Source organism: Orbicella faveolata, unplaced genomic scaffold (assembly GCF_042242905.1).
Source record: "Orbicella faveolata isolate gen_17 unplaced genomic scaffold, um_ofav_v1 contig_47, whole genome shotgun sequence".
Taxonomy (NCBI): domain Eukaryota; kingdom Metazoa; phylum Cnidaria; class Anthozoa; order Scleractinia; family Merulinidae; genus Orbicella; species Orbicella faveolata.
Window position 1 is genome coordinate 10,912,166 of NW_028301577.1, and position 21,987 is coordinate 10,934,152.

A 21,987-nucleotide genomic window follows, 5' to 3' on the forward strand; every position below is an offset into this window, starting at 1 on the left:
CTCACGAGTGCGTGCACATACATATGTACTCAACATCGATAGATTTCCTTCGAGCTAAGCTCTACAGCGAAACAAATGCTCATTTTCTCTAAAACAAGCGCTTAGGGTCAAGGAAGCTATTCACATAAGACTTCACCCTAATAACATCAACAGGGATAGTGGAATCGAAATTCCTGAAGCATGGATACCCACGATCAAGAAACACAACAACAGGAGAACGGTACAACAGCGGACCGCTGAGGGAACAGCTACTCGCCGGAACAATGGAACAATAGGAGGATCGAAATGCACCAATCACAGCCGACCTTTGTGATATAAATGATACCGTGCAATCAGTCGACCTTATCGCCTGAAGAAGACTAGCAGTAAGCAGTCGAAACGTCGTGATCTACATCTCAAGTGACTACATCGTGAGACAAACGATAATACACTTTATTATAACATTGTCAAAGTGGCTGTGGAACCACGAGCCGCAGGCGAGTGGTCCTACAGTAAACTTTGACAATGTTATGACGAAATTTATCATCAGTAAGAGGACAGACGCATAAAAAAAGACGTCAATTTGTTTTTTACAATAGCAAGACCCCAAAATGGTCAAATACTGGGAATAAATGAGATGAAAGGACGCCATAAACTTGCCGTAAACAAAGATAAGTGAATTTTAATCAAAATGACGCGGACATTGTCAATAGCTTTTCTCGCGTTTTGATTGGCTACTTAAAAAAGTCCACAAAATCTCATTGGTTAAAAAGTTGACAGTTTGGCAGCTGAAAGCTTGCATAAATTAAATTTTATCCGTCTGTACTCTTATTGATGATAAAAATGAGCCAATCAGTGCGCGAGAAATTAGAGAGTTATTGTAAAATGTGTTTTTTTTTTTTTAAATCGTAAAGCTCAGAATCGATCAAGTTCCCTGAGACAAAACACAAAATTAAAGAAACTGTAAAAAGCTTAACGGATAGAAAATGATTCATTTTGGTGGAGAACTTCAAGAACTTTCTTTTCACCCTGATATTTATGCCGTTGTTTTCAAAGATTTGCCCTGCTCGGATTGCATATTGGCAAACCGTGTATCAAAAATTTAAGGAGCGAAACTTCTGAATCGCTAAGCTTAATTTTATGCCGTTTTCACTTTGTGTCACTTTTGGATCTTTCTGTAAATCGCTCCGTTTTTGAGGCTTTTTGTTACACTGTGAACAGGCATTTTAATCAAAAGTTTCCGATCAAATTCTCTGTGTTACGTCCTCAAAATGGGTAAATTGCGACATTTGGACAGGAAATACAAGGCTCGGCTAGCACTGAGTGGTGTTGGTGGTGACCATAAGCTTTTAATTAAGACAACATGCACAAATACAAATCATTGCTTATTTTGACTCTTTTTCAAATCGAGGCCTGCTTCAAAACCTCTGATTGACTACACCTTACAAAATTTGTCCCCAATTAGCCAAGCCTTGCTTTGAAATAGAGGCAACAGGCACCTATCTTGCAAACGAGAGCGCTAATTGTTACAATATAATAATTCTAACTAAAAATAACCAGTCAAACTAACAACCAGGGTAAAATTGCCAACAGTAATCTTGCCATCCTAAGAAAATTCACCGCAATGTCCTCAATGGTAATAAATTTTGCACCTGATTTTAAACCGTCCATGAAATACAAACTTCAAGGATTTTATTGACAGTCCCTTCACGAGGGTTCCTTTGTTCCTATTGTTTGTGTATTAAGTAATTTTCGCGGGCTGCAAAAAGCGTTTTCATTCAGGTTTGAGTGTTCTTTATAGAAGCTTTATTTTGTTAATGAAACTCTGCCTTTGTTTGCTTGTCTTTTGTTTGTACAGACGGTTACGTCGGTATTGTTGCAAAGGTATAAGTTTTTTTTAAAACAAATTTTCAGTCCTATTTATCCTGAAGATGATTTATTGGAGGAAACTGGACTACGATTCAGTCCAAGAAATCTTGGCCCTGCTGCCAGGTATGCGTGTTTTTCTCAGGCAGTTTAGTTACCCCGAGCCTTTTAAAGATGGTAAACCTTTAGCTTAGGTTTTTACAAGTAATATGCAAGGCATCATCATTTGTTTCAACTATCATCCTTTATGCATGATGTACTAATTTTTTTTTTTTTGTGAATTAAGACGGAATTGTTTTCCAATAATTGTGACATAGAATTATGGTAACATTATATAAACCTTTTTTCGTTTGTGCTGTTTAGAAGAGTTACGGTTGCGAATTGTAAACGAAAGATAAGAAAGAGAGAGAGAGAGAGAAAAAAAACGATAATGATTTCTTAAATTAAAAGCAATGTCCACAACAAAGCGAAAAACATTGGAATTATTGGAAGAGGCGTATGAAAATGACTTCCTTAATCAACACATTTTAATTAGTTCGCTCTTTAGTAAGGACTTGGTCGCAAAAAACATAGTATTTATAGGGTGACGAAAACAGATAACGACACAAATGAAATATAAGCCGTGTAGAGGACAAGAAACGAAGGCAGTTATTGTCTCATTTACAGATAGATTAAGGTTACAGTATACCTTCAGGAGTGTCTCGCGCGCAAGCGATGTAGCGCGTGCAGTTTAAGCTGTAGATACCTAAACCCCTATATGAGATTAAAGCTTATGGAGCTGGCTATCAAACTATACCAAGAATTTTGAAAGAAAATGAATTGTCAAATTTTTCACGACCACTAAATGCGAGCGCCCGAATCACCTTTCGAAAGCTACAAGTCAAAGTGAATTTCGTTTTTCGCCAATTTAATTTTTTCCTCGGTTTCAGGGCCCAAAGCGCTTAAAAAACGTGTCTGCGTTTCGGCATATTCAATTGCAGTAAAAAGTTACAGAACGTTTTCGAAATAGGATTTAAAAAATGTGGAGTGATCGTACAAAAATCGCTCTCGAAGAAAAAGTATTTCGAAATTAACAATTCCCAGACAGGCTTTTGTAGTTTATATGTTAAGCTAGCCACTGTCCAAATTTAAGAGCAATTGAACAAATTCCCTTTGAGTTATAATTCTTTAAAGTGTCTGCTTCAAGTGAAAAAATTTATTCGAGAAAACAGAGCTAAGAAAAATTTTCTGCTTCGCAAACAAACTCCGCCCACAATCGCCTTCAACTGGGTTCTCAGATAACTAAGCCAATCAGTGCAGGGAAACTTTACTACCGTTAACCTCCCGGTGAAATTTACGTGCGAATCTCTAAAAACTCTTGTGTTTCGCAATGCGCTCAAGGAACCGAAGGCAGAGAGAGAATTTTTCTGTAGCTCGGTTTTTCTTGAAGCTGGTCTGGCAAAATGGGGAAGACTAAAAAGGATACGAACGCTAGAGTGGCTGAGCGAAGGAAACAAACAGAAGACAGCGCGGAGAGCAACTGTGTGTGGGCAACTGTGCATGGATAATATTTCAAATGGTCTCAATGAGTCCGACGATTCGTCGATATCGGACTCATCAGAAGAGTCTCTGTCAGCATCCCTGTTATTGCTGTCAAGTTCCGAAATTTTTACAGAACCTTTCTTTTCTCTAACCACAAATATTTGCCCGCCTTATACGATAACTATAGCTTCATCCGCGTGGCGAACCTTCGCTTCTTCACTCATTGATGTATTTTCATTCGTTCTTCGCTGTTTTCGCTTTTTCGAACCTGTCCATGGTTTAAACGTGGTCTATGTTTACTTATAACTTAATAGAGACACGCCTAATATCAAAAATGCTGGGTAGTCAGAAAAACAATGCTGATCAACTGAGTAGTCAATTCGTGACATCCATATAGGTAATTCCCGCGAAAAATCGTCTCGGTAGATTGCATACGCGCCATAGGGCTGTCAATCAAGAGGTAAACTTTTGCTTCCGGTGAAAACGTAAAACCGCCATTTCTCCGCCAATATTTAGCCTTTTTCAAAATTTTTTTTTCAGAAATTAGAGATTATTCTTCGACCACTATTTTGACCCAAAAATCCAAATTTGAAGAAAATTGCCGACCCGAAGGTATACTGTAACCTTAAGAGAGTTGTTTTATAGTTAACAAATAAAGAAGCCTAAGCCGTGAATTGCACTGTGATAAAACACGACGGGCATTTGAGAACAGGAGGGAAATGTAGCGGAAAACACGAGCCGCATGCGAGTGTTTTCTACTTTTCTCGAGTGTTCTCAAATGTCCGGAGTGTTTTATCACAATGTAATACACGGCTTAGGCTTCTTCATTTGCTTTATGATATAGAATTTACACGCGCAAAACAATAAAACACGCATTTTTATGTTTTATACTCTGATAAAACATGTGTTTTTGACCAATCAGAGCGCGCACATGGTCCTATCTATATTATAGTCACAATTAACGCAGCAAAAATCTCTCAAAAGCGCCCGAAAGTCTGATACAATCAATTTTTATAGGTAGGTCAAAAAACCCCGTTTATTGCAAATGTTGTTGAGATGGCAACCGATAGGGAAAACTGGTTTTGGGGCTAATCAGTGTTCATTAAACTGTATGAACCATCATAAAACGACTAACGATATGGTTTCAAAGCAGGGCTCTTTATTAGTGCTTTTTTATGAATTGATGAAGATTGTAGAACGAGCTGAGTGTTTCAGAACAGGTGAAATTATACCACCCTCGAATTTATAGCGTTTTTCAGTTGAAAGATGTTGGGAAACATTTCTGACATTCACTGTTTAAACTGAAAATTGTTTTTAAGGCCATATTTACCACATATCTCTGAGATACATATCGTCACGTATTATCCGGTGATAAAGGTAACCGATAAGTGATTTAGTAGTTTAAAACAAGCAATATTTCGGCGAAAGGAGGAAATATTCCTTAAATATGACACTAGAAGGTGATTCAGGATAGTCAGCTATGGCCCAGAAAGGCAGACATTAATTAATTTTTGAAATCTCTCAAAATCGCATGACGTGATAATGGTGAAGACATAGGTAAATACACGCACAAATTAAGCGAAAAAAAAAAATGAATATTTGAAAATTAATTAAAATCACGAAAGGGCGAAATAAACTATATCCATGACATGACAACAGTGTAAGTTGTTCGTTATTATTATTTATCAGCAAATTTGACGAGGAGTTACGAAATACGTCTGTTATTGCACACTTGCAATGACACGAACTAATTGGTTACTTCCCTGGGTAAACGCGGTAACACCATGAAATAAATCCCCATATCTTACAGGTCTTGTTTTTGTTTTTCTGTTTCATGTCCCAGCATGTACTGATGCTTGATGCGTTTTCCGCAATCGGCAAAAGAGTAAACATTCTTTGTGGATGTCCAATCTAGCCAGGCAACACAGCACTATTGTATTTTCCTAAATGATATCTTTAGCTTCTCAAAATCAAGTTAGCAACATATGCCGAAATTACATTCCGCTTAAACAAACAGTTTAGCTGTCAAAATATATCTATTTTGCATCAGAGTTAATAGCCTGTTATCCAAGCCTCTGTTAATCTCTTCCTGCGCTGGTTCCCTCTTCCTCTTTACTAGCTCATGGGACCTTAACATCTGTAGAGGAAACGAACTGTATTGACCGGCATTTGTGTTTTGAAACCTCAGCTTGACAAGCAAAGATCACTTTCTACGTTTGCTCGGCCATGGAAGGGATCAAGATTATTGCTGTTATCCTGCTCTGTGCTGTCCACTCGTTATGCAGTCCCATCGACATACATCAGTTGTGTAGGTCACTTTCCTTTTTGTTTTGTGGCATTCCTTACTTACGTTAGGAGTAAACTGCTATACTTAGAACGTCCTGTAAAGGAGGCAAACTTGAAACGGGAAAAATGTATGTTCGTGTCCCAAAGTAGTCGATATCGTTAATATAAAAGTCGAAAAGGCAAGTCCCTCAGTGCTGGGGGGTTTAACAGAGAGTCATAAACGCGAGTTTTGGTCTCTCTTGGACCAAGTGAACCTATATAAAAACGGCGTTACTATATCACAAAGGTGTTTAGCGCGGTATATCAACAATAGATATTCATAAGGTTTCCCTATAAGCATCCCTGTTGGCTAGGCCAGTCCAAAAAGTTTATATTTCAGAAATTTTCTTTCGGGTATATCTAATTCAGATTTGTTTACAGTACCACTAAAATTATTGGCGAAAATTTTATACGAGCTAGTATCACCACAAATTGAGTCCAGCTGAGACTGATATAAGTGTAAGAAGGTAAAACCAAATAACAGTACAGGGAAAATGTACCCAGAAGTAACATTTTTACCACGAATTTGCATTCAGAGCTTTCATGGATAAATCTTATGTGCCTATTTATTTTCAAACGACAAACACGATAAAAGAGGCATTCTGTTTGAGGCGAGAGCTCGATTGTTCGTTGCCCCTGGTAACCACGTAATTGCCAACAAGTATTTCCGTGGATTTGTCGGCGAAAATGGCAATATCTTTCGTAACGTTTTTGGATCACTTTTCAGCGAATGGAGGAAATAATGTCATGCAAGACGATAAAGACCAACTTTCTGGTGATGATACAATTTTGGATCACATCGTAAAAGTCAATAAAGGTAAGTGACAGAATATATGATGTTACGTGTGTTAAATATTTCCTTTTTACCTCTTCTAAGTGCACATGTTTCTAATTGCCTTATGTTAAACAATCGCTGTCTAGATGACAATTAAAAGTAAACAAAAGTGAAAAGGAAAAAACCTATCTGGTCTTCTGCAATCAACTTGACAGCACTTTGCACAAGGCAAGAAAAATACGAATTTTGTTTTCCCTATAGATAAGGCTCATATCTTACGAAGATTGATCTGCTTCCTAAATGTTGGACGACATGGGACATCGTAATCTTATTGCGATCTTGCAATTATATTATTGCACCTAATGATAGCAAATGACATCTCCTCATATCATTGATTTCAATCGGGCCTAGTTTAGAATTAACGTTTTTATTTTGTAATCAATAAAGCATCTATATATCGTGCTTTGGTTTCATATGATCTCTATATCCTCCTAAACATCTTTTGGTCATTACGGTGTTTATTACTGAACAGTTTAACATGCAAGACCTTACAAGGACGCAACCGCAATTGCAACAACAACAACAGCAACAACAACAACAACAACAAACCAAACAGAAAACATCCAGAAAGTCCACATTAACTAGTTCCTCTCTTTGAAAAACAAATCTTCAAGGGGTCTTCCATCTGTGAAACTCATTTGTTCATTTTTACCTAGGCAACAGTTACTCGGGTAGGAATACAGAGTTACTATCAGACAAATTATAAACATCGTCGAAATATTCATTAAAGGAGAAGGTCACTCCAAGAAACGTATATCCTTTGTCAACGCTAATAAAAACCTCGCACTAAGGTTAGCCCCCCACCGAAGTGTCAGCCTCTAAAGTGCAGGTTTTCTTTACGAAATTCGTCTCCAAAGAAGCCAAAAATTCAACATCGTTGCCGCCATTTTGAACAGCACTCAGCGGCCAGGCCGCGTTTTCGTGAAGCCATTCCGTCCAACAGATTTTGTCCAAATGGCTTTCGGGCTGCTCTTGAGCCGTATCATTTTGAGCCAAACTTGCTCCAAACTCCGAAAATGATAGCAGTAAAGATAGTGAAGTAGATAATCGCTTGGAAAACTACATTTTGCTGACCTTGTGAAGGATACAAAATCAGTTGCAGGGTTTTTTCCTTGCCGCCAATTTCGAGTCGGACGGAATGATGTCACATAAACGTGGCCTGACTGCCAAGTACAATTCAAAATGGCGGCCTCCGAAGTCGCCTCTTTCGAGACGAATTTCTTCAGCATAGCAGGCACTTCAGAGGCTGAAACGTCGGTGACTGAAAAAGCTGAATGTTTACTTGCTGTAGGTGAAGACAAAAGAGTGAGCTTTTTGGAGTGACCTTCTCCTTTACTTGAGAACTGAAGGCAATCTGCAGAGTTAATTCAAAAGCAACCCTTTCTCGCGATGTAAATCTAACCCTGGACAGTCGTTGTAGTGTCGACGTACATCTCAAAACTCATTTGTCTCCGGAGTAATCCTGAGCCCTTGATCCTTGTTATCAGGGACCAAAATGATCGAGATTACTGAAACGAGGGGTCAACGAGGGGCTGGAACGGGCAGCTCTTATGCGCAGATCGCCCAAACTCTATAAGAAAGTGAAGTTTATTGTTGACAGTGAGAGAAAAATCGTACATCACTATATTGTGTCTTATTCCAGTAAGATTTAAAGAAATAGAAAACATGTACCGTGTTTCTGTCGAGTTTTAGTATAAATCTACTGGCGTTCTACCACGAATGCTGTCCTCTGATTGGCTAATCTACTCACTATCTATTCTGTCGTAGATAGTGTGTAGCATAGCGGTGTACGCTTTTTAACAAAATGACGGCGGCTTCTTTGCGTGTTTGAGGTGTCTGTGAGTTGGATTTAGATAAAGTTTTGAACGACTAGTAGATTTATACTTAAACGTTTAGATTATTCGCTCTCGATTTCTATCCCCGATAGTTGACGAGAGCGCACCACGCGATAGAAATCTCGAGCTCATTTATAATCTAATTGTTTAATAGAAACACGATTTTAAACCAATTAGAGCGCGTATTTTATTTGGGCTATTTTCTAATAAAAAATAGTGTTTTGTATTGAATATACCAGATAGTTTGCTTGGGCACTGGTGTATACCAAATGCTGCTGAATAAAAATTTTGATTGAGACCTCATCAATTTCAGAATAATTGTGAGAAAATATCAAACGTCTTGTTTTCATTTAGGTAATGACGTAAACATGTACGAGGCAGATATCAAGTTAAGTCCTGATGATAACGTCGATTTAAGCAATGACGGAGATGTCGATGGCGCACCGATATCTGTGAGACGGAAACGAAACGCTGCACGTGACCGGAAGAAGTTGTGGGTCACTCGTGTTATTCCTTATGCGTATCACAGAGGCTTTCCAGGTTTGACAAAGGAACCTCGTGGCTAGCTCGTGCACTGCAATAGTTTGATAATGCATTAGCTTAACAACAAAAACAACACATGTCCGTATGTACTAAGGCCACACAGTAATTTTCAGTAATCAGGGGTCTTTGCATAGAAGCGCATCAAAAGTGTCCTCACATCCACCCCATCGTCTGCGAAGCGTTTTTCCCGTTTTCTCTGCTGATACACCTACGAGAAAACGTCATAACCGTCTGGCCATTTGCTCATGAGCATGTGATGTGAATGACGCCATTTTTTTACTAGAGCGTCCGTTAATAGGTCGTTTGCAAATTTCTGTTCTCTGAACAGTTGACAAATTTATGTGTTTTCGAAGAAAACGATTACCTTTTTCGATCGTTCTATTGTGCACGGTTCTCGAATATATGTTCTCTATATAAGAAAACAAAACTGAGCCATCAGCATGGTATCGGATTATGTTTAAAACAAAATACCGCACTGAAAAGAGCAACTAGATTTTTACAACACATGGTGTACCTGGTGACATGGGAAATTCAGTTTCCTCTCCAAGATTGCGTGAGGCAGCGTGGCCGAGTGGTTAGAGTCGCCGGACTTGAACTCCGGAGGTCGCGGGCTCAAGTCCCGCTCTGACCACTTAATTGGAGTTGTTTTCTTAGTAGACCCTAGTTCTACTCCGCGGTCATGCTTGTAAAGAGTCAAGTGGTCTGCCTCCTGCCAGTTGGGATTTTTAAGCCTATAATGTTTAGTTGATATATATGTTTCTTTCAGTTTAAGGACGTTCGCGCGAAAATGTTCTACTCGATAAATTTTCTTCAAACATATACTGCGGACATGCATGTACAGATAATGAATTACCTGTTTCAAAAATGAAAAAAATAATTGGGGGCCACGGACTTCGTTTCAGAGATAAAGCGTGTGGAAAACTAGTCTGATTTTGGAAATTTGGTGTAAAGGTGTTAATCGGCATGATCTGCAGGGGTTTTAGCTTAAAATATCAAACTGAGATGAATCGACGGAGACAACTATCCTAGTAATATTTTGTATAAGTGAAGCCGTTGTCAACGTTTTCACAAAACGTAACCCTTCAAGAGGCATTTGAAACCGCCACACAAATAAACGAAGAGCTAAAAAGAACGGAATTCGATGGCGCATTTTGCAAATATTCAAACTTCTAATCGATAGATTTCCTTCCTTTTTTCGCTAAGCGTAGAAAATCAGTAGAGAAAATGATCCATCAAAAGAAAAATAGGGGTCATCGAACGTCCACGATCGTTAAATCTAGGTAAAGCTATAGCAATGGCCATCTGCCCTATCATTTTTCAGTTTACATTTTACTTAGCGCGCTCTCTCATGCATGACGTGGCGTGTGAATTTGCGTGCACAGTAAGGATGCACAGAAACAATCAGCGCGAACGTCCTTAAGTGGTGTGCGTGTGAACTAGTTAGGTGTAGGTGTTGACCATTATAAACAATAACATTTGAACATTTGTGAAGAGCCATAAGAACGTCTGCCTAGGAGGCTAGTCACCAAGAGTCTTACAACTCTGTCACACCGTAACTTTGTGTTCTGAAAATGAATGAAACACCTGGGCAAGGGAACTTCGTGTCAATCCTCAGTGACTGGTTAATTCTATATTAGAGGAGGATAATATCTTATATTTGATTTATCTGTTGCCTTCAAGAGAGCTTCAAATCAACTATTCAAGAAGCTATATCCGAATTTGAAAACCGCACGTGTCTGAGATTTGTCAAGAGGACCAACGAGCCTTTGTTTATTCTATTCATTCACGATAAAGGGTAAGCACAAAGTCAAGTTGTCACTATCAAACTACCGGGGAGAGAGGGGGAGGGGGGTGGTTAAACTACCTGCAGTCCCAGTGAAGTATAAAGCATTCACAGGAGGGGAGAGTGTGGAGGTATTTATAGTTCCAACTGGGGTATCTAGCTTTTGAATAGTATAAATTCAATTTCTAGAGCTGAAGTTTCTTTTCTGTTATAAAATCTTGGGCTTGCCTCATTGAAAGTGCTTCTCCAAAACGTTATCCAGGCTTTTTCGAGTTTATCGTCCAACCTCTCAATCTGCCACAATCTTTACACTATTTGTTACTTTTAATTTATCTGTACCTTTTAAGCATGGTTTCTTGTCCTAAACCTTAGCCTGTAATATTTTAGGGTTTCTGGAATCCAAAAGAGTAATTTTTATAGTCCAATGTTATTAACACAGAATCAAGGTCTATTCCTCTAACATTGTTTTGAACACTGATTCAAGCTTGAATCCACTGAATGAGTTATTAAGACGAAATCCTGCTTTTAGTGGACAAAAACCTTGTACCAGAATAATTTTAATTTTTTTACAGTCCTTTCTACATTTTTTAAGGTTAAAGGCATAAATAGTTGCCTGCAATAACACCGGAAACAATTTCTTACGGAACTCGAAAAAATAAATTTCAAATTTCAGAGAAATTGTGTTTCATTTCACCAGTGCTTTCAAGTGTTTCCCCATGAGCTTCAAAATTTGTTTTCGAAATTTGATGTTTCTAGAAATGATCTGTTTTGAGAATGTATTTAAAACAGTCGCACAGAAGTTTGCAATACAAATTGAATAATCTCGATGCAAAGTTTTTGTCCGCTTGTTTCACGAACTTCTGGCGGATTCCTTCTTAATGTGTTTGAGAATTCTTTATCTAGCTACGGCACGTAAACCCTCCTGGGTACTTATCAAAAATGATTTTGTCGAGACATAGCGCTAGCTTCTTTAACATTTTGATAATAAGTTCTGACTCTCTGAGAAGGATTTCTTAGTCAACCATTCTGAGACCCATTCTGATGTTAGTCGCGATTTTGTTTATCAGGTGCTGGTCAGCAGTTGGCCGTCAGTATTGGATGACAGGAATTGGTCAGCAGCTGTCACTGGGCCCCGGTTGCAACCACAAAGGGACAATAATGCACGAACTTATGCATGCAACCGGTTTTTGGCATGAACAGTCACGACCTGACAGAAATCTATATGTGGAGGTCCTCTGGGAGAACATAGAGCAATGTAATTAGCCGAGAGCTTTAATCCTTTTATGCCGCAGCTTAATACGTTGCTTTTTACCTCTGAAAAACGAGTCGTAGAGCACAGCCTCTCATATGGAAATGATTTGATTTACAAGACAATGAACGTGCAAAAAAGCAAAACAAAAACAAAGCAAAAAAAAGAAGAAGAAGAAAAAAAAACTCAAGAAAAACTTATTGTACAGAACAACAAATCACAATTTTTGTTTATTACTTTTGAAATCCATTCTAGATGAAGACCATAACTTTAACAAGTACAACCATCGCGATATTGACCTGCTAAAGATCCCGTATGATTTTGACTCCATCATGCACTACGGGCGTAAGAGTTTCAGCAAAAATGGTAAGGACACCATTCGGTCCATACTGGATCCCAACCGTCCCCTAGGACAAAGAGACGGATTCACTGACTTGGATGTTCATGAGATCAATGTACTCTATGACTGTGCAGGTAAGAGAACGCAGTTCCTGGGGAAATAATAAACTCTTTGTACTGTTCATTGAATCTGCAACTTGAAATTTCATTTAATTGAGAACCAAATTAAATAGCCGATCTCTTAAGGGGCTGAAGAAACAGTTTGGAAGGATATATGTAACGTATATCTTTCTCTGCGCAAGACGGCGAATAGCTATTTGAGCGATAAAAATGAAATGTTGAGAATATTAAACGCGACGTTTGCTCAAATTTCATTGAGGCAGGTCACCGCCATAGACCCTTAACTGTCCCACCAATGCATGCATTTACATCTCATATACTTGACAGGTGACATTTTCTGGTTTACGAAGTGAAAGTTGTCCAAGTCTGAACGCATGCACGAGCCCTTCCTCATTCTGTTAAAGGTTTCATAGGATTTCTGCGGGCAGGTCTTAGGTCCACCATTAACCAGACTTATTAGTTTTTAATGGAAATGGCATAGTGGGCTGCGCTGACGGGAAAATGAAAAACTTAACGGTCTTTATCGACATGAAGTTCATGAAAGTAAATAAACCGCCGATGCAAGTCAATGAAGGTGATGTTTCAAGTGTCAGCCCTTTTTCAGTTCAAACGTTTCACAGTAAACATGTCCGTTTGTTCCTTGTGTTCTTGATCACTAGCAAATGGCAGCTGGAGTTCTTGGTCTGCATTTGGTCCATGCAGTACCTACTGCGATAAAATCCGACAACGTTTCTGCAGCTCCAGTGATCCGAGCAACGACTGCCCTGGAGCGGATCCGTATGGAGTGCAAGTGGACCAAGTCAAGTGCGATGTCAAAGAGTGTCATGGTCAGCTATCTGCTGTTATGATAATATAGAATATAACGTTCTCAGGTAAAAAGTATTTAAAAAACATAAGCTTTCGGCAGCCTGTCTACTGTCTTCGACGGATAAAAATCACAAAGTTTTGTCCGTTGAAGACAAAAGACGCTTATGTTTTTTAATACCTTTTACCAGAAAACGCTATATTCTGTATTTTCATGATCAGTCCTGGTAACGGATCCACGATATTTTTACGTATCTGGTTTTAGTGTTAAATCTACTTGCATTTTATCACGAATGCCGTTCTCTGATTGGCTACGCTATTCACTATCTCTTCTGTTGTAGATAGTGCGGAGTAGCCAAATCAAATCAAACACTTTATTAAGCATGTAATTCAGAGAGCTCACAGTTATTCACAATGAAGTTGTGCGTCCAAATTAAAGTTAATATATACAAACTTAAAATAGCCCAAATCGAAATAGTTATACCAGTGAAAAACAGACATTAATATACTAGTAATTAACAACAAATTAAAATGCATAACATAACGCATAACAGATTATAATATATTAGCATAAACCAGCACTGTGCGGTTGCTCACAAAATGGCAGCCGCTTCTTGGCGTTTTCGAAGTGCCCGTGAAGAGGATTTAGATGAAGCTTTGAACGACTAACAGATTTATACTAGACTGAATAATTAGACTATTCGCTCTCGATTGATCATGCACTAGAAATCCTGAGCTCATAATCCTATTGTTAAGCGGTCAATTGTTGTGTTTTCATGACCGCATTAATATCATCAACGTTTAGTCACTTCTGCAGTAACTTGTGCTAGCTATTTAAAACATCGACGAACTCGTTGGTCGTTTGAAGAGGTCATCGTTAATGCTACCTTATCACAGGAAATTAACGCTTCATGAAATTGACGCGAATTTCAAAAATTCGCGTCAATTTAAGTCGCGTTAATTTATGTTAATGTTAATTTCCGCGCTGTTAATTAAGTTGCGCGTTAATTTCCGCGAAGTTAACTGCCATTATTTTCCCCCAAATCTGTGACACACTCCAGACATTCTTGACACAGCCAAACAATGAATTTTATTCGCTCACTTTACATTTCACATCAATCTTTCACATTAGTAAATCGTTTATTGTACTTCAACTGAATTTTGTTCGTGTTCGCTGTCAGCTTTACAGTGTTACAATAAATTGGTTCCTGTTCTCAACAAATTCTGTTTTTTTTTTTTTAATTTGGTGTAGCAGACTCGTTAATTTCCCTCATTTTGAAACTTTGCCCCCTCTCTCGCGTTAATTTCCTTTATTGGGAAGCAAATTTACCTTCAATTCGCGTTAATTTAAGTCGTGTTAATTTCAAATACGTTAATAAACACGAGGGTTAATTTCCTATAATAATGTATTCTATTTTCAAATTTTAGACATTTGTTTGTTTTTATCTGTTTTTATAGCTCCCATCGATGGTCACTGGGGCCGCTGGTCATCATGGGGTCTGTGTGACGCTAAATGTGGATTTGGAAAGCAAACCCGAACGAGGTCTTGTGACGACCCCCCGCCAAGGTATCAAGGCAAACCGTGCGTTGGAAGTTCAAAGAGCTCGCAAGTGTGCAAGCTGAAGTCTTGTGGAATTGGTAGGTAAATGAAACAGAAGAGAATCGAACATCACGGAATGCTTTGTGGGCTTTTATCACACGAGCAATGCTTCGAGCTAAAACCAGTTGCAAAAGTAGCTGAGACATTTTACCTTAACGAGAGACAACTCTTCACTCCTCCCCCCTCCCTTTGCAATGTTACCAGCTAAGTAATATCATGTACAAAACTTAAATGAACAACAGTGAATTGGGGAGAGGGGGACTGATTGTTATTCTGTGACAATTTTTTTATTTGCGATCCATTTAAGTGCGTAAATCCATTTAATTTTTTGCACAACTTTTACTGTATCAACATTTTTGCAACTAGCTGTAGCCAGCATTCACTTCCTATCGTACAGAGTAAATGTTAGCAATCCATGGCCACAGTGGTTGCAAAGTGATGACCCCTCTGTGGAGACAACCCTACGAACACCCACACTTGCGGTGGAGACTGCCACCTCACTAGCCACTCCAGAATCGGACTGACCAACCACAGCCGATGCTGTCTCAGCCGTGACGTCACTACAGCAGGAAACGACCACATGGGTGCATAGTCCATGGTCGACACCGACCAATGGAGGCCGATGAAATGTTCGTCTAGCATTTACGAAAGTATAAGCAGCCATCAATATGTGTCATCTTTGTTTTGTTTTTAAACCTTTGCTTTTGTACTGAGATTATAATTGGAGGTTCTCGTTGATTTCTCGAAGCTAAAAAGCAATCAACCACGATGCTTGAGTTAAGCGTTCGCGTTTCCCATGGTTTCATACAGAAACACAGTCTTTCCATTTATGTTCTCGTATTTCAGGGCCCGATGACTGTGAATTTGACTTTGATGGCATGTGTCACTGGAAAAATGATCCAAATAATCCATCAAACTTCAACTGGGAGCGAAACACTGGCAGCACCCTATCAAGCAAGACAGGACCATCCGGGGACCACACGTCAGGTTCAGGTAACCCATCAAAACAATCCTGGTTGCCAGTCTTCTAACATCATGAGATGACAAATGACTGGGGAAGAGTCAGGCTTGAGCCCAACCATTGCACAGCGGAACATAGCGTGTCTCGTCCTTGAGAGTAAAGACTAGCTACTACTTGCGAGATAAGAACGTGACTGTTGATCCGCTTGGGGTATCAGACAAAGCTATGAGTGAAGAGAGCTTGCCCCCTTTAGGCGGTTGTCATTTCTCGATATTTCGCTTGTAAACGAGCTCGGGTGATCAATTATTGTTTGCGAGAACAGTCTTGGTGAGAACTCACTTGCCTGGTTAAACAGGCAAACGTGTATTCGTAACACAGTATTAGGCCAAAATAGTTGTTTTTTGGACCAATGTAGCCGCAAGTAGGCCAGACCGCAAGTGGACATGATGGAAACCGCTTTATTGTAAGGCGCGCTATTAGCTAAGTCGCTGGGACAAGACTTGAAAACCGAGGCTAGACTCCTTGGCGTTACAGAAACTGTCGCTGCTCACAACTTCTTCATTTAGATCTTATCAGCGAAAGTCTGTGATAATCTGTCTGAATGAATATTACAACGTTCTCCAATCACGCCGCAGTGAAACGAGGACAAAACTTAAACTATTCAGCTATAGCTTTAAACTAACAGCAAAAATAAAGGAAAAGGGTAGAAAAACCACAGAAATGTCATAAGCGAGAGATGCACTGGAGTGAAAAAAAAGAAAAAAACACCCGCCCCCGGCCTGATATACCGAAATACCAATAGTCATGCGCTCTACAAAAGCGAAACAATACTAAGTATGAATACCGATTTCGCAATAACTGCACCAATTCTCGCGCACTCATTGGCTAATTTTCGTTGCCAATAGGCGGACAGACACATGAATTTATAATTTATGCGATAATTTAGAGTAAAAAGCAAATTTAACGTCATTTTTTCAAACGTCTGTCCTTAATTTTCTCATCCGCAGTACTAGTCTACGGATCCACTCGGCGATCCACAGCTTTGACAATGTTAGCGCGAAATTCAAGATCAATAACTGAAGAGACACATGAAAACTGAGGTGACGGCAATTTGTTAAACATCTGAAATATCACTACAACAAGCGTGCATTCCATAACGCGAGAAAATACATTATAATACATTATCTCAGTGAATTTTCTTTCTCTTCAGGCCACTACCTATTCGTGGAAACTAGTGGCATTAGTGCAGGCGAGAAGGCGAAATTACTCAGCCAAACCTTCCCAGCAACTGGAGGTCGATGTCTGACATTTTGGTACCACATGTATGGCGAAGGGATGGGAGAGTTGAATGTGTATATCAAGCCTGTCACGGGTAGCCTGAGGAAAGTTTGGTCCCTGTCCGGCGATCAAGGAGATCAGTGGAAAATGGCTCAAGTTACTCTTAATAGCAGTTCTTTAAAATATCAGGTGAATTTACGGGACCCTGGAAAGTTTCGATCAAAGTCCGAAAATATCGCACTTCTTTGCTGAATTCGTGGGGAGGGGGGCCGGGACTACCATATGAAGAGGTCGAGGATAATCTTCGTCTTGCTTATGGGCATAAATCGAGGACTATGGTCTAACATAGGGTGTTCATAACTGACGAAACGCCATTATTTTTAGCTGTCAAAGTATCTTGTAGGGTGTACTCAACGAAATAATGATAATGATAATGATAATGATAATGATAATGATAATGATAATGATAATGATAATGATAATAATGTCTTTATTCATTTGATAAAAATGCATATCAAAAAGTTACAGTTCCTGTAATAATATGTTAGGAAGTCCGAAACATCGACTCCCGGTTGAATTGCGCATGTCTAGCTGACAAACACGTGGCTGGCTTAATCGAATCGCTGATTTCTTAGGGTGCGTTCGTTTGGAGTGATCTGGAGCAGGACGAGTGATCTAAGATCACTCAGATCATGGTGCATCAAAGGAACCGATGAATCCACTCTGGTCGCGGATTCATTGGTCGCTTTGATGCACCATATACGCAAGTCGGTGATACGCTGTTTCTTGGTCGAACAATGGATCGATGGATGGAACCGAAATTTGGAACCAAATTCTTAAATGCTTTCAAGAATAGGTGTGCTGTCTTCGCTAACGCTTCGGCAGCAACAAAGGAACGCACTCTACTTCCACTCACTTTCATTGTTCTCAAGCCAATCAAAATAAGGCCTGTAAGGGATTCTCGCGAGTCGCTCGTTTTGTCAAGGCTCGAGCAACCAGATTTAATTGTCAGAGGCACTGCTAGGTTCTTGTTGAGACTGGCTACGACAACAGTATGAACGTCTCTCGGGTGGAAGAAAAGCAGCAGGTGAAGAGAGACAGATATTTCCTCTGTCTCGGTCTCTAAAGAGGCACATTCAAAGCATGCCATATTGTTGTTTGCTCAAACGATACCATAAATCCTGACGCTGAGTTGGGACCCTAGACTGTTTACAGCCCACTATTTTCCCGTATGTGTATTCGTTCGTTGAACGCGAGAGAACTGGACGCCAGCGCAAAAGGGGGCGGGGACCAAGAAAAACAGAGAAAAGTATTTTTCGTTTGGCTCGCTTCGCTTACCTCCCCCCCCCCCCCCCCCCCCACCACCCCTTCGTGCTTCGCCCTCGCTTTTTCTTTCGCGTGTATTGAAAAATAGAGGCCGCGAACAGTCTACTGGAGCCCAAGCTCCTCGAGCTTCCTTTAGTAAAGACTTCCCACACGTGACTCAGCCTTGCGTTCCTGTATCGATGTCATTAAACATTTCATTTACTTTATTCTCGACAGTTGGTGTTCGAAGCTGTCCGTGGATCGAACTTCCGTGCAGACATTGCTCTAGACGACATCAGCTTTAAAGAGTCCCCCTGTCGTAAGTCAGTTTTCTCCACTATTCTTTGTAGAACTCAAAGAAACGTGTACTCGAGGAAACAATATGCTGGTTCAAATACGCCAGTAGTCTCCATTTTCAAATGTCACATCCGCATCGATCGGCAAAAGCACAAGTTTCATTTCAAAGAGATCGAGCAAGCTCGTTATTTTTTTCCAACCACGTTGTCGAATGTTCAACAATTTGCATCTTCCAGTATGCAAACACCTCCCGTGGCCACACAGAAATCACTACATTCATAACCTCTGAGTAACTAGGCATCTCCCGAAGGCAAACTCCTATTTATGCAGACAGTCAGTCTTGTTTGGGCTTTCCACAAATTGCTCGAGATTTCCCAAAAACTTGCCCGCAATTTCTCAAAAAGTTGCTCGAAATTTGTTCTTAAATAGTCATAAGTTGCTTTTTGTAACGAAAGTTGCTCCAAAGAAAACAAAAAAACAAAAACAAAAACAAAAACAAAAATTTGGTTGCCCTCTTTCTTTGTTTGGTCTGATGCAAGAGTACAACAAAAGTAATATTCCTAAGCATTTTTGTGCAATTTTGCGGCGCAACCAGCGTTGCTAATTAAATAACTTTGTCCTCACTCGTGAACACTTCGACAAGGAGGCGTCTCTCCTAAGAAGACGACCGTTAAAAAGGTTAATTGCCAACATGCAGAAGATTTAAAATCGGGATCAGGGAACATGCAATTTCATTTAAACTCGCATGTCATCAATTTATTTATTTTTAATTTTATTATTTTCTATGAATTCGTGAGGCGCATTTGAAAGCTTATGTTTGCAATACAAAACTTAACTATCATTATTATCATCATAATCATTACCATTACCATTACCACTGCCATTGCCACTACTGCCATTATCATTATCATTATCATTATCATTACCATTATCAATATCATTATCATTATCATTATCATTATCAATATCATTATCATTATCATTATCATTATCATTATCATTATCGTTATCGTTATCGTTATCATTATCATTATCATTATCATTATCATTATCATTGCCATTATCGTTACCATTATCATCATTAGTTGTAAAATTTCTAGACTCCTATCTTTCTTTTTGTAGTTGAAGCTGTTGGTTGTTACAAAGACTCAAAGCCCGCGCGTGCAATTCCTAACCTACTGAAAAGTTTCCGGGGACAAATTGACTGGTACAACATTGGAAAAACCATCACGAACTGCGCTAATGTTGCTCAAGGAAAAGGCTACAAGGTTAGTTGGTGAAATGATCGCTCGACTCGTTTTTCCTTGGAAACAAACTTTGATCTCGCAAACTCGAATTTACACGTACGTTTTCATGACTCGATCAGACGACTATTGACTTGACTTGACAAGAGCTCTCACTCGACCTCGTGTTATACTAAACTATTAAAAACTGGATCAAGAGTTTTCATTGGCTCAGCCATCGTGGTATATAAACCATTATACCATGCTCTACAAATATGGTAAGCGTAGGTAAAATTTTTTGGGGCGTTTATATTTTTATTTTAGTTTTCTATATTTAGGAATCGTTTTGACTTTTACCGAGCTAAGACGTTTACTTAAACTTGAGTATTTTGACTTTGTTTGCCTACATTTTCATTATAATTAATTCGATGAAGCGAATTTTTTGTCGACAATTTTGGAAACCAGGTTAAGCGTTTTCGTTCAACTCTTGCACAACCGATTCTGGCGTGTTAGAATCCAAATGACCTTTGTTTTTCTTCACCGTGCATTGTGAGAATTTGGTAGTCAATCACAAATAAAACATGTTTTAGCGCCCAAGTTGTTGTCACCATGTTAAAAAAGAATTGGTTCATGCTTTTAGTTGTGCGTATATCGAGTTATGGATGCAAGCGGGAAGTTTGGAGACCACTGAAGAAGCTAGAGCTGCTCTCTGCTATTGCCTCGAGCAACTCTTACGCTTCTTTCGTGCTCCCCAAACTTCCCGCGTGCATCCATTAAATTAGGTCGAGATTTCAGCGCAGCCCGAGTCAACTATCATGCATAGAAATCGAGAGCGAATAATTTAATTGTTTTATTATAAATCTACTAGTCGCTCTTCACAGACACTTCGCAAACGCCAAGAAACGGACGTCACTTTGTTAACAAGGGCACACTGCTACGCTACTCACTATCTATCACAGAATAGTGAGTAGAGTAGCCAATCAGAGAACGGCATTCGTGATAGAACGCTAGGTGGGTTTATACTAAAACTCGATATACGCACGCTGAGCATGAACCAATCCTTTAATTTCCCCCGCTATTTTAGGTGTTTGGCATGCAGTTCTATGGAGAATGTTGGAGTGGTAGTGCCGACACGGTACAGTATGATAAGTACGGAATCGCACCTCCCCAGATGTGCTGGCAAGGAGTTGGAAAGAGCTGGACAAACTACGTTTATAAAATAATATAGGATCAGGTGAGAAAAGGTTTTCTTTGGAAAGTAAAATTGTACTATAAATTAGGCGAATTCTAAGGAAAGCTGTGAACAAAAATCTTTTCCTTCTTTTTCAGAAAAATGCTGATGTCAGCATTTTGTTCGAGATCTAAGGCTAATTATCTCGGAAAATTGCGTGGTTACCTCCAGTTTTCTTTGTGGATTCCAATAGCCCTTGCTATGATCTACTTTTTCCACATGGTCCTAATCCGGCGACAAGACCTTTCTATTTAGTAGGTACCATCCTAAAAATTTTTTTTTTTTTTTCCTTTCGCTGCAGGAGGGAGGTATCAATTCACACAGGGATTTATTCAAATGTCATGAGCACAACGCTCTGGAAACTAATACTAATTACACTTGGTTTCTGTAATTTTGAAAATCTCAATAAAGAAAATCAACCTTGGAAAAGTAGTTTTTACATGGAGGATGTCGACCGATTCTTTCAGTACATTTTCTATTGTAATCCCAGGATATCTTAGTCTTCTCCGAAGCCATTTTTCAGGATGTCACACAACCCTCGCATACTCAATTGCGTGACATCCCAAAAGACGGCTGCAAAGGAGACTAAAGATATCTCGTCGTGGGCGCTGTTCTCGTAATCCAGAGATCCCGGGATCAAGCCTTCCTCCCTTGCCAGGATTTGGCCTCTGTATTCCCAAATTCAGCTCCTTAGCCACACCTTATAAATAGCCAACTGGGCAAATTCCTACCAGTTGGCATGTTAACCATGTTTGGTTAACTCGAAACATTTGTGTCTGAAGACCACCACAATCACTTAGTTATATTTTACATTTTTTTTATCTTACTTCTCCGAACCAATATACACGAACCTCTGCTGACGTCATTGTTTACATTTTTCCTCATAAAGATTC

At 39.4% G+C, this 21,987-nt stretch overlaps 1 protein-coding gene across 1 annotated transcript; it reads left to right on the forward strand.

Moving 5' to 3' along the window:
* Window positions 1-1,891: 1,891 nt before the first annotated feature.
* LOC110041930 (meprin A subunit alpha-like) lies at window positions 1,892-21,523 on the forward strand. Its single transcript, XM_089279146.1, has 15 exons — window positions 1,892-1,971; window positions 5,555-5,674; window positions 6,419-6,508; window positions 8,716-8,901; window positions 10,585-10,699; window positions 11,755-11,942; window positions 12,192-12,410; window positions 13,055-13,222; window positions 14,658-14,837; window positions 15,646-15,792; window positions 16,971-17,227; window positions 18,581-18,662; window positions 19,763-19,908; window positions 20,948-21,097; window positions 21,396-21,523. The coding sequence occupies exons 2-14, from the start codon at window positions 5,593-5,595 to the stop codon at window positions 21,089-21,091; spliced, it is 2,004 nt and encodes a 667-aa protein (XP_089135272.1). The 5' UTR covers window positions 1,892-1,971; window positions 5,555-5,592; the 3' UTR covers window positions 21,092-21,097; window positions 21,396-21,523.
* The last annotated feature ends 464 nt before the right edge of the window (window positions 21,524-21,987 follow it).

Bases quoted from the DNA above. Each gene is read 5' to 3' on its own strand.
- LOC110041930 (XM_089279146.1), top strand. From the start codon at position 5,593: ATGGAAGGGATCAAGATTATTGCTGTTATCCTGCTCTGTGCTGTCCAC. The intron at 14,838-15,645 runs GTAGGTAAATGA...CTCGTATTTCAG, and splicing joins GCTGAAGTCTTGTGGAATTG to GGCCCGATGACTGTGAATTT. The intron at 15,793-16,970 runs GTAACCCATCAA...CTTTCTCTTCAG, and splicing joins GGACCACACGTCAGGTTCAG to GCCACTACCTATTCGTGGAA.